The sequence below is a fragment of the Mytilus californianus genome, unplaced genomic scaffold (assembly GCF_021869535.1).
Source record: "Mytilus californianus isolate M0D057914Y unplaced genomic scaffold, xbMytCali1.0.p SCAF_2, whole genome shotgun sequence".
Taxonomy (NCBI): Eukaryota; Metazoa; Mollusca; class Bivalvia; order Mytilida; family Mytilidae; genus Mytilus; species Mytilus californianus.
Genome location: NW_026262668.1, coordinates 123,001,758 through 123,015,162, shown reverse-complemented (window position 1 = coordinate 123,015,162; position 13,405 = coordinate 123,001,758). Strand labels below are relative to the sequence as shown.

The following is a 13,405-nucleotide window of genomic DNA, read 5'->3' as shown; positions in this document are numbered from 1 at the left end:
GATTGATTCACTTATGTTGTTCAGGAGTTAGGGTCCTGGCCTGGATTGATTCACTGGTGTTGTTCAGGAGTTAGGGTCCTGGCCTGGATTGATTCACTGGTGTTGTTCAGGAGTTAGGGTCCTTGCCAGGATTGATTCTTTTATGTTGTTCAGGAGTTAGGTTCCTTGCCAGGATTGATTCACTTTTGTTGTTCAGGGGTTAGGGTCATGGCCTGGATTGATTGTTCAGGAGTGAGGGTCCTGGCCTGGATTGATTAGTCAGGAGTTAGGGTCCTGGCCTGGATTGATTCTAATCTGTAACTTCATGTCGTTTCCTCGGAATAACTTATTCACCATTCAACTAATACGTTTCCAATTTAAATACATTGTTGATTATGACAAAATTGAGGTCAAATTCGATATTGACGATTTTCACTATTGCCGTTCATGAGTTGTGGTCCTTTACGATTGGAAAAGGGCACTATATATCGTATCCGTGCAATAACTTATGAACTGTTCAATCAATGTTTTTCAAATTTTTAAATGCTGTTACTGGTGACAAAATTGAGGTTAAATTCGATATTTACGATTTTCACTTGTGACGTTCATGAGTTATGGTCCTTGATTGATTGACAAAGTGTAAGACTTGCTATTCTCTTACGTGGAGGCGAAGGTATCATTTCGTTAGCTGTTCGCTCATTACTACCCTCATTCTCTTTTTCAGCTCTATCACCACATCCATGCAGAACAAATCTATGCAGTGACGAGAGCGAAGGTCTCTTCTGTAAACCTGGAAATGTAATTCATATTCGGAAGGCCTTTTGTGTTAACCCTGATACTGAGTGTAAATGGAATATTCTACACACATTGTACATTCTTTGCGAAGGAAAAGTTGTATGTTATGCGTCTGGATTAAAATTGTTTATGCCTAATTCTACCTGTCTTAATAGTCTTCCACGGAATGCCAATTTATTAGTTGACTACATATGCATACCAGGTAAGGCAATTGTATTGGTCAGTGATTAAATGTTAAATCATAATGAAAGAACACGTTTTGTAAAATAAAAAAAAACCAAACAAAGTAACCAGAGTTTTATTGTAAGTAAAATATTTTGATACATCCTTGACCGGGGTTGGCTTTACTTATGGCTCTTCAATGTTTGTATTAGGCTTTGGATGTTCAAACATTTTAAGCTTTAGCATCACCGAGGAGAAATTGATTAACAAAATGCGCATCTGGTGCAGCAGTTCTGCCAACTTTTAATAATGCATATGCGTGAGATTTGGCCAAAATCGTAAAGATCAAAGAGAAAAAACAATAGATCTAAGGAAAATGCCGCCAAATAAGCATGAAAATGCGTAAAACTTGGCAGCCTGTCACCGTGCAGTAAATTTGGTACCGTTAATGTTATTCCTGGATTTATTATATTCATTTTGGACAGGGGAAAAAATCATCATTCGTACAATTTATTCACACTACAGCAATTAACAGTATTCATAGCTAGCGTTTATATTAGTAAATTGATGTTTAACGAAAATAACCATGCACTGACCTTGAACTGTTGAATTGAAATTGTTTGATGTTTTGTATTCTGCTTTTATATTTTCAGAGACACTTTCAAACGATTTATGCACAGGGCAGATGTTGACATTACCAAATGCATTTGGCATTATAAAAAGTCCTGGTTTTCCTAGCAATCCTTATGGAAACCCTAAAGGATGTTTCTGGGCAATTGTTCCAGGAAGAAATCAATTTGTGGAAGTTACAATTCACGTTTTATTCTCACGCGATAGTGCGAGATTTTTACATATAACATATACTGACTGTCCAACACAAAAAGTCGAAAAGAAAGATTATTGTTGTCTTACGAAAACTCCAAACATTGTACAAAAGTCTTGTGGTGCATTGTACATCCGACACAACCAATACCCTGCCGGGGAAGAACATGGAAATCGCTTTGTAATATCATATCAAGGTAATTTACCGATCCAAGAAAAAATTGCAGAAAGCAGTACTAAAGTATTATCATTAATCCAGATCAGAAACATTGGCAAAATGCACATACAAAAAAGGGTTTCTTTATAGATCATTCCTACATATTTAGCGTTTGCAAACCCTGAACGGCATGGTAGATTTAAGGAAAAAACTAGTCTTCAGGGAAGTATCCAAGTTGAAAGGGATAGTGCAAATTTTGTCTGAATTTATTTTACACTGTAGTTTCTTTATTTGCAAAAACATGATGGCGGGTTTTTTTACATGTTATTAAATCATAAATATTCCAAGATCGCCCAAAACTGCAAGTCTGAATCATTTGCGTTTTAAAGCTAAGGCAACATGAGATTTTGATCATGATGTACCGTCATCTCTTGTACCTACCCTTTAAATATATATTGGAAAAAATCAACAAGAGCATTCCTTACCAAAACAAAAATTCTGTCAACATATATGCTATATATTGTCTTTAAGATACAAATTAAAACTTGATTTTGTTTCTGATGCAAGTGTTCGATACAACAGTTCACATTATTTCCTAGTGAAAGTTGCATCATGGAATAAAAATCTTATTCAACAGCAATGTATAACGCTGAACAACATTTTGATTTATGGATAGTTGTTGAAAAATCTGTCTGCTTACTTACAAATACAGTAAATGGCCTAAAATTTCGGCTTTCGATGCCATGAGTTTTTTCTCGATATTCAAACGCAGATCAACGAGTTCTACATGCTTACAATTTTTCATCAAAATCCGAAATATCGGCCAATTATGTGTACTTTGCTGAGAAAGGCACGGAATTACAATACAATATTTGTATACGCAATAAGGACATGGTATTGAAATAATAGTAAGAATAACAAAGAAATCATATTAGTAGGTCTAGGTGTTTTTCAACAGAAATGCGTAAAATTTGGGTATCTCGTGACACCTTTGGTTATATCACGGACTTTTTTGTCCAAAGTTGATTTCCACTGACGAAATAGGACGGTGTACATGACATGTATGAAATTATATTCTTCAGAATGTGGAACTGTCATAAAACTGCCGTTGCGTTCACTTATGACCTGCAATGGGATCAACTTCAAATAAAAGGGAGGCGGGAAATACCGAAGGGACATTCAAACTCATAAATCAAAGACAAACTGACAATGCCATGGCAAAACAAAACCACGAAAAATGACGAAAAGAAAAACAACATACATCAAAGAAAACTAAAGACCGAACAAGTAATCTGTACAAGGGGTATTTGAACATAACAACACATTGTGGAGTGCAAAACACAAAACTGCTATAACATCATCTTGTGCAGTGATGCCATTAAACATTAGAGTAAGGGATACTGAATCATTAAATATCAATTCCTTATATGTTTCCTATGTAAATGAGAAAATGTCCCTGCTTAAAGCATGATACACTTATTCAGATGCAGTAAAATGCATTAAAATTCCCTTGGTATAAATAAAATCAGAAATACAGTAATCTTCGTTTTGGCATGGACGATTAATCTGTTTCTTGAAAAGGTCTTAAGGCAAATAATGTTTTATTCATGGATAAGGAATTGCACACTTGGTAAAATATTCCCTTAGAGAACGGAACTAAAAATATCATAGCACTTTCTCCTTACCAGTAATTGAATCATAGCAGCATAAAAAATGAATGTTCTGTGTTTTGCACGCATAAATTGTGTCGAGAAACATATATTTCTCTCAAGGGGTATTGGACATATAATATACAGTTTCTCCTTTTAACCTGTAGTAATGGTGGATTATGATAATCGATACACAAGTATTTCATTAATGAGATACATACCCGCTCCTTGTTTTACTTTTGAGCGAGTTTTATTGTTAATTGTTCTATCTATTACAGTACTAAAATACAGACCTTTACGTCCATCATATGCACATTATATGACACCATGTTCATCGTTATATGTCACACACAACCAAACATCGGCTTATACAACCAGAGGTGACAGAAAGTTTCTAGTCAATGATGGTGGTACATGTATGTATTATTTAACTAAATCATGAAGAGAAAACTGCGATCGAGCAAACGTTTCTTTGTTTATTTTTACCATCAAGGAAATCATGTGACAGCCAAATAAACCGTCCGACAATACCTGTGAGTTTTAGGTTTTTTTTTTGTCTTTTTATTTTTCAGTTTATTAAAAAAAAAACCACTCAGCTCGATGAATCTTTAGTTCTTGGTCACATGTTAAGTAAGTCGACCTATATCTTTTCTGGATTATATGTGTGCACTTTGAAAGTAATTCAAATATAGTAATGATATTATAGCACACAAATATATATATATATATATACATTGTTCGACCTGCTAGTCAAATGCGTTTTGTTAAAATATACTTTTTCACTTTTTTGGTTGTTCAAGTGTGCTGTATTTAGACCCCTCTACCAAGAAATTTGTTTTGCATGCACACGTATAAAAATTGCGGTCTTTATCCAACGCAATCATAGGTTTGAACGTTGTTTTCAATTTAGACTTGTTTATATTTTTTCGTTTGGGCTTGTATTATATTTGCCTTCGGGTTTATATGATCCGTTCATCCTATTTCGACTCTTCAAAATTCAAGTCTATCCTAAATTGAGGTAAATTATATGGCCATCCAAATACCGTTTCGATTCCTAACATCACTGAAGAGACATTAATTGTCGAAATCCGGATATGGTGTACTAATTTTTGCACCTTTTGTTTGCGGTATACCATCTTTTCCGCAAGTTTATTGTTTTCTTTTTGGTATTAAATTAATAGTTAAGATCCATTTTGTTACATCTGGTGATCCGTTTATTTGGCAATCGCCAATGGCAGTCAGCAGGGTTTAAGAACAACCGTTGAAGATAATTCATAGATATTTTTTCTTACAAAATTGAATTTATTCAAATGACAAATTCTTGTCAAATTTAACTATCCATTGATCATTTAGTAAAATGCACAAGATTTGCCCCACCAACTTTCATTTGTGATATAAATATCCAATTATTAAGGTAAAATATACAATACTTTGATACGTTTATTTGGCAATCGCCAATGGCAGTCAGCAGGGTTTAAGAACATCAGTTGTTCGACCTATTAGTCAAATGCGTTTTGTTAAAATATACCTTTTCACTTTTTGGTCTTTTGGAAAATGTTGTTTGTGCTGTATTAAGACCCCTCTACCAAGAAATTTGTTTTGCATGCACACGTATAAAAAATGCGGTTTTTATCCAACTCAATCATAGGTTTGAACTTTGTTTTCAATTTAGACTTGTTTATATTTTTTCGTTTGGGCTTGTATTATATTTGCCTTCGGGTTTATATGATCCGTTCATCCTATTTCGACTCTTCAAAATTCAAGAGTCTATCCTAAATTGAGGTAAATTATATGGCCTTCCAAATACCGTTTCGATTCCTAACATCACTGAAGAGACATTAATTGTCGAAATCCGGATATGGTGTACTAATTTTTGCACCTTTTGTTTGCGGTATACCATCTTTTCCGCAAGTTTATTGTTTTCTGTTTGGTATTAAATTAATAGTTAAGATCCATTTTGTTACATCTGGTGATCCGTTTATTTGGCAGTCGCCAATGGCAGTCAGCAGGGTTTAAGAACAACTGTTGAAGATAATTCATAGATATGTTTTCTTACAAAATTGAATTTATTCAAATGACAAATTCTTGTCAAATTTAACTATCCATTGATCATTTAGTAAAATGCACAAGATTTGCCCCACCAACTTTCATTTGTGATATAAATATCCAATTATTAAGGTAAAATATACAATACTTTGATACGTTTATTTGGCAATCGCCAATGGCAGTCAGCAGGGTTTAAGAACATCAGTTGTTCGACCTATTAGTCAAATGCGTTTTGTTAAAATATACCTTTTCACTTTTTGGTCTTTTGGAAAATGTTGTTTGTGCTGTATTTAGACCCCTCTACCAAGAAATTTGTTTTGCATGCACACGTATAAAAAATGCGGTTTTTATCCAACGCAATCATAGGTTTGAACGTTGTTTTCAATTTAGACTTGTTTATATTTTTTCGTTTGGGCTTGTATTATATTTGCCTTTGGGTTTATATGATCCGTTCATCCTATTTCTACTCTTCAAAATTCAAGAGTCTATCCTAAATTGAGGTAAATTATATGGCCTTCCAATTACTGTTTAGATTCCTAACATCACTGAAGAGACATTAATTGTCGAAATCCGGATATGGTGTACAAATTTTTGCACCTCATGTTTGCGGTATACCATCTTTTCCGCAAGTTTATTGTTTTCTGTTTGGTATTAAATTAATAGTTAAGATCCATTTTGTTACATCTTGTGATCCGTTTATTTGGCAATCGCCAAAGCAGTCAGCATGGTTTAAGAACATCAGTTGTTCGACCTGTTAGTCAAATGCGTTTTGTTAAAATATACCTTTTCACTTTGGTCTTTTGGAAAATGTTGTTTGTGCTGTATTTAGACCCCTCTACCAAGAAATTTGTTTTGCATGCACACGTATAAAAATTGCGGTTTTTATCCAACGCAATCATAGGTTTGAACGTTGTTTTCAATTTAGACTTGTATATATACAATAAGTACGTCTAAACAAGTGACAACTCTACGACAAATCCATCCATGGGATCACCAGTGAAGGTGATACACGGCTGAAAACACATATTATATTCATAATTACTCTAAATATCAGCACATCAATGTTAAATCTGCAAATTTGCAATTTATTATATATATATATATATATTATATATAATGAAAAGTTATAATATATAAACGCTAAAAGTGTACAAAACAACACCAATATTAAAAAAAGGAAACAATAAATGTAAGTATTTATAAATATTTCGGATAACAGATATCCTTCATCAGTATGATTATGATGTAAAATGAATCATATCAATCTATTCTGATTTAACTATAACAATTTTGAAATTTATACAAGTAAAACCGAACACAACAACTCTTGTACAATTCTAAAATTTCAAAAACGACGTAGGTTATGTAGGTATTTACAACAGAGACTGCATAGATATGCTTCTAATAGTTATGTGCGATATGAACTAGGACATTTCTAAAATTTCAAAGGTGACGACAGTTAAGATAATATTACAACAAAGGCTGAGTACAAATACATTCCCTATGAAAAGCACTGACCGATTTGAGCTGGTATAATATTCCAAATTTGACGACGGTAAAGTAATTACAACAGAGGCTGCGTATTTAAACATCCCAAATAAATAGCAGTTTGATAATGATATTATAAGAAAAAATAATAATAATAATTTTGACAAAGATTAAGTAGAAGATGCACAGCATTTGTAGTCTTGCAATTAACATTGAATTTCATTACTTTTTGTGGAGTTTCTGGTAGCCATATTGTTAACGTTGGGACATTAAATATTTAAAACCTGAAAGTCTGGCATCTTAAACAGCAGTAGCACACGCATAATTTCGTAAGGCGAAACCTCTATTGTTTAAATTGAATGAATTTTGATAGTTTATGATTTTTTTTCAAGGCTGTCATCTCAATCGATAACGTATATAAAAATTTTAAAAAATGACAATACAGTGTGAAACTGTATTGAATTCCATTGAATTGGTCTATTTGATGTTTTAAAACCTGGTTTTACAGCACACACAATCCAATTTTTATGTATAATAGTGTCTGGCTGATTTTGTTCGCCATCAAAATATTTCAAATGGCATGTGCCAGGATGGCATCACTGGAATTCTCAATTTGCATACCCCTAAGTTGTAAAACATACATAGGAACATTAATGAAATAAATGCAGGGTAAATTAGTAGCTGTTGTTTCAAATGATAGTTGGCAGTTTCTCTTATCATTGAGTTATAGCCTAATAAAAATTTGAAACAATGTGTTCCTGTCAGCATTTGAATCTATAACAATTTCCAGGTGAACCCAGATTGGCAGCTGTTCTTTTTTCTGTAAAATTGTATTAATATTGATTATTTACCACGATTCCATGACATTTGCTTCAAATGAATTTCTACGTAATCGTCTTTATATACCAGAGAGACCATTTCTATTACATAAAACATTTACAATCCATTAGTGGTGATCTGATTAACTACAATTAAATCAACACTACCTCATCACAAAATGTATAATTCTGCTTTAAATATTTTTCTTCAGAACGTTGATTAGGGAATAAATCTTTAATACTTCAGCATCAACCAGTTTGCTCAGAACTGTTTCCTATGATCGAAACTATTCCAGGGAATTAAAGAGCAAATGAACTATCCAACACTGTATACTAGTTTCTAAAAGAATACATTATGGTCTACCGTATCTTTTATCTCCGAAATATTGAAAAACATGTAAAAGTCTAGAATTAAGAAATTACGGACAAATTTTTAAAAAAAAACCGCCATAACTTAATTGCTTTGTACTTATACATGTATTTATTTGCAAAACAAAGATACATTAGTATTCTTGATATCTGTTTTATCTTAACGAAAACATAGGATAATAGCTTAGTTATCTTACTTTGTCTGTAACGATTCACTGTAGGTACAATGAACTGTAAAATGAGTCAATAAATATTCATAGTTCATACAAATGTTTTATTAGTATAGCAGAGGTCATAGAAACGTTTTAATTAAGTTATTTTATTGTCAAACATTGCATTGAGGGCATAGTACATCTTATTATAAGTGGTTGAGCATGTAACTTTGTAAAAAAGTAAGTTTTTTTTTTTAAACGGAACACATCTGACAACATACGATCGTTTTCACCCGTCTTCATATTCCCGACTCTATAAGGTTTAAAACATTTTTGCCAGTATTTTTATATGAAAACTGGAGCAATTTACTTACAAATTCATTTAATTGTCATCGGATTGATCAAGTTTACACATAAAAAATACAATTTTGGTTTACCTTTTTTTTCTTCTGAACAACCGTCGACAATAAAACCATGTTTACATGTTTTGTATGTGTAAAGCAACAATCAAATCAAACCAATCAATCAATCAATCAATCAAATGGAAGGGGAATGAATAAGGTTAACTCAAAGATAAATATAACGGTTTTTCTTTTCTTTCTTACTTTTTTTGGTAAAGAACAGTGCAGTATAAATCTAAACCTTATAACATTAACTTTATTGCAAAACATGAAACCCTGGCGGGTTAAAATGCAAACATAGTACATTGTATACACAAGTGACAAGAAACATAATACATGATAAATGTTTTAAACAAGTCAAGTTGATATTAATAATATATATATATATATATATAATAATTGACCAATGTGGACCTTATTTTCGCAATTCCATAGATTGCTTTATATAGACTACAACACTAGACAAAATATCTTTAATGGGATCTAGAATAGTTTTAAGTTTAGAGTTTGAGTCAAGCTGGTTAAAATTAGGATAATGGGTTTTAATTGCATTTATAAGGGAATGTCTTACATTACTGTTAATTTGGCAATGAAGGAAAACGTGTTCCTCATCATCTAAAATTTTACAAACTTTGCACAGTCTGTGTTCTCTTTGAATTTGTTTATAACGTCCTAATTCAATTTCCAAATTATGATCACTTACACGTAATTTTGTTAAAAGTTGACAACTATTAAAATTGTTTAGATTGTGCAAGTAGTCCTCCAATTTAATTTCATTTTTAAGTTTACTATAAAGATAAAGTTTTGAACTGTTATCAATATTTGAAAGTTTTTCAAGAGTGGTGTTATTATACTTTTCCTTCACAATATTTTTAAAAGTTTTATTGAGTGAATTTTTTATAAGTTTAAAAGGTTTATCAAAATCAACATATTCTTCTTCATCAATATTAAATTCTTTAAAAATATGCTTGGCAAAAGTATACCAAGTATATATTCCATCTTCAGACGTAGACTTATTTACTGCAAAAGCTTCTTTAACAAGAGGGTTTATTTCATGGCAGTTTATTCTACAAAAATATAATAAAACTTGAGTTTTTATTCTACAAAAATATAATAAAACTTGAGTTTTTATAACGTAATTCACGTTACTTTTTATAATATGCTTTGAATGGAGATTTGCAGTCTGAGAAGTAACTTTAATGGAAAGCTTCAATTAAAGTTAATCTACTTATTGTTCGGCGGTAATAAATCGACCCATTTCATACAATTTTGAAATATAAGGCCGTTTTCTCAATTAAGAACAAACATAATGCTCCTCCAAGAACTTTGTGACGGATCAAAGAGAGATAATTCTAATCTATTTCAGATAATAACACAGATGAAGTGACGATATCTTCGTTTGACCCAGAAAGATTTTATAACATTTTCAGTAAGTTTTCCTTAAATGAAAAATTTGCAAGTTGACAGTCTAGCCAATTATAATATAAATACAGTATTTGATAACGAACAAAACATATTAATTTTTACAGAAAGCGATTCTTCAGTGTGCCTTTAGTTGCATTTTCTGTAGGTCCTCTTTTATAATTGTTTAGTTTGTGTTGCCTCTTACATGAATTTATATATATTCGTAGCATTTTCATTTGTTTTTACAGATAATCAGCTATGTACATGTTGTATTCTCATTAATTTACTCTGAAAACAAAATGATCTGCAATTTTACGTCTAGCTGCTTTTTTTTTAATTTCAGAAATAGTTGTTATCAACTTTTTCCTGTTTGTTATTGCTTTCTGGTTAGTAATGGCGATTTGTCTGGTTTGCTGTCGGTAAGTTATAGTCATGACCAACTATATAGCTGGAAAGAATATAGCTGTTCCCAATGATAACATTAATATTGATAAATAAATTCGACCGCTCAGTTTATATCTGTGGTATAAAAACAAGAACACACATCGCAAGATTTTCATCTCCAAATCTAAGCATTGACAACTACAAGTCTGAACTGCCTGTTGAACATGTGCAAGTTCTCGATTCATATAAAATCCGACGGGTGGTTGTAATTGGTCAGATAAACATGGTGTTGCACCACTGTCCCAGGTTAGGGGAGGGTTTGGCGCCATCTATCTAGTTTAACCCCGCCATATTCTGTAGGTGTCTCTCCCAAGTCAGGAGCCTGTAATTCAGTAGTTGTTGTTTGTTGCTGTCTATCATATTTGTGTTTCGTTCATTATTTTGTACATAAATTAGGCCGTTAGTTTTCTCGTTTGAATTGTTTTACATTTGTCCTTTCGTGGCCTTTTATAGCTGACTATGCGGTATGGGCTGTGTTGAAGGCCGCCTTAAGGTGACCTATAGTTGTTAATTTCTGTGTCATTTGGTCTCTTGTGGAGAGTTGTCTCATTGAAAATCATACCACATCTTCTTATTTTAAATCGTCAGCAATACTCTCTCTGAAATGGGTTAGCTCACCATGAGCGAAATATCGTGAACCCAACCCATATCCTTTTTGTATGAAAATTGTATTATAAAAAACTGATCAAAAGAGGAATAAGTCATAAATAGTTCACTGCAGAATTATATTACTATGTTAAGGAATCCTGTTAGCAGACATTCACAAAATGTTAGGAGTTGGGAAATAATTAAACTACACAGAAGATCCTTTTCTGTTTGCAGGATCCCGGTATATCGATTGATGTGTGCATATTTTCGTAGTTGAATCGTATATACAAAAGAGACCGGTTGGTTTGATATTGTTGTAGACATTTGTAAATCATATTTACATCTATTGGTTTAATTTATTTCTAAAAAACAACTTTTTATTTTAGGTATTGCACATTAAGAAAAACTGGACAATACAAATTGGCCACACAGTCCGATACAGACTCTGGACATTCTGGACGTCGGACTGACCCAGGCGGGACGTCTATGCAAACTTTTTCAGAAGGCATTGAAGAATCTCCCGATCGAGAATCGTGTTTTAATCATATAGAAAAACGAAATACAAGAATGTTTACATCTGTTTCTTCAGAAGGACCATATACCGCTATGGGTAAATCTACATATTGTTCTAATGATAATTCAGTGGTAAATAATAGAACATCAAGCTTCAGGCCACAAAAAGTAAAAAATCCGTATGCATCATATGATAGTTTAGACTTTGAAGATGCAGAGGAAGGTAGAAGTACAAATCCTAGTTCAAATATGCAAACTTCTTCGATATCAAAAACAACTGAAGCTGACTTCCCTCCTCCCCCACCTCAAGAATTTCTGGAAAATGCAGGACCCCCAACTCCACCCCCTCCACTAAAAATTCAGAGTAATGAATATTACCATCAAGAGAACAATGCATATCAGAATGGTGCTACTGAACAAGGAGTTCAGCATTATAAAATTAATGACGATGACTATGCTATTGTGCAAAAACCTAAACGAAAACCTCAAGTAGTGCCAAAACCGAAACAAGCTCACAATCCAATGTATGACCATGTTCCTAGTGCCTCAAATTCTCGGAATTCTCCGTGTGACTCTTCCGTATTAGATACACATTCAGGTGCTGAACGGCCACGGGAAATCAAAGGTCAATCGCCTACGAGACACAAAGTAGGCTACCTGCCACAACACAACTGTATACTAGAATGTGAAGGCAATCATCCACATAACTTTCCCCCGCCTGCTCAACTGAACAGACAACGCATAAACGGAAATGCATACCCTTCAAATGTTCGGTACAGTCCTGAAAGGACAGATTATTACTACTAGTCATATGCTTTACCTATTTATTCATAATATTTTATATACATTTAAAAATAAAATTTGAATAAAATTTCTTTTTATGTTGATAAAAATGTTAATACCTGCAACCGTGTTGTACGATACTAAAGAGAAAGGATCATTCTCCCCTGTATTTTTTCACTCGCACGGTCAAAACAAAAATTTACTGGAAATCTAATATTAAAGAGCTTGTACTTAAAATATTGTTTCACATTTTTTCATATTTCCATAAAACCAAAATCTTATTCAGGGCTACGTATTGTTGTTGAAAGCATTCTGATTAAAAAACTGCAAATTTAAAATTGAGAATGGAAATGGGGAATGTGTCAAAGAGACAACAACCCGACCAAAGAGCAGAAAATAGCCGAAGGTCAACAATGGGTCTTCAACACAGCGAGAAAATCCTGCACCCGGAGGCGGGCTTCAGCTTGCCCCTTAACATAAATGTGTACTAGTTCAATGAAAATGGACGTCACACTAAACTCCAAAACATATTAATGAACTAAAATTAAAAAACATACAAGACTAACAAAGGCCAGAGGCTCCTGACTTGGGACAGGCGAAAAAATGCGGCGGGGTTAAACATGTATTGTGATCTCAACCCTCCCCCTATACCTCTAGCGAATGTAGAATAAAAAAACACACAGCAAAACGCACAGTAAAACTCAGTTTAACAAGTTTATGTCATAATTTGCCTCGAAGGATGTCACTAACCAAAAGGAATTGCAACACATACATGTATCATGTGTATCCGGAAGACAATGGATAGCCTTACTTGGGTCATTATCAAAAAAACATG

The 13,405-nt window shown here is 33.0% G+C and overlaps 1 protein-coding gene across 1 annotated transcript in view; it reads left to right on the top strand.

Moving 5' to 3' along the window:
- Positions 1-12,662, top strand: part of LOC127730865 (uncharacterized) — a 65,211-nt gene extending 52,549 nt beyond the window's left edge. Inside the window, exons 3-8 of the mRNA XM_052239475.1 lie at positions 704-976; positions 1,590-1,955; positions 3,843-3,980; positions 10,205-10,267; positions 10,586-10,661; positions 11,661-12,662. Of these exons, the coding sequence (XP_052095435.1) occupies positions 704-976; positions 1,590-1,955; positions 3,843-3,980; positions 10,205-10,267; positions 10,586-10,661; positions 11,661-12,594 (1,850 nt within the window). The 3' untranslated portion in view covers positions 12,595-12,662. The remainder of the gene's footprint in view (positions 1-703; positions 977-1,589; positions 1,956-3,842; positions 3,981-10,204; positions 10,268-10,585; positions 10,662-11,660) is intronic.
- The last annotated feature ends 743 nt before the right edge of the window (positions 12,663-13,405 follow it).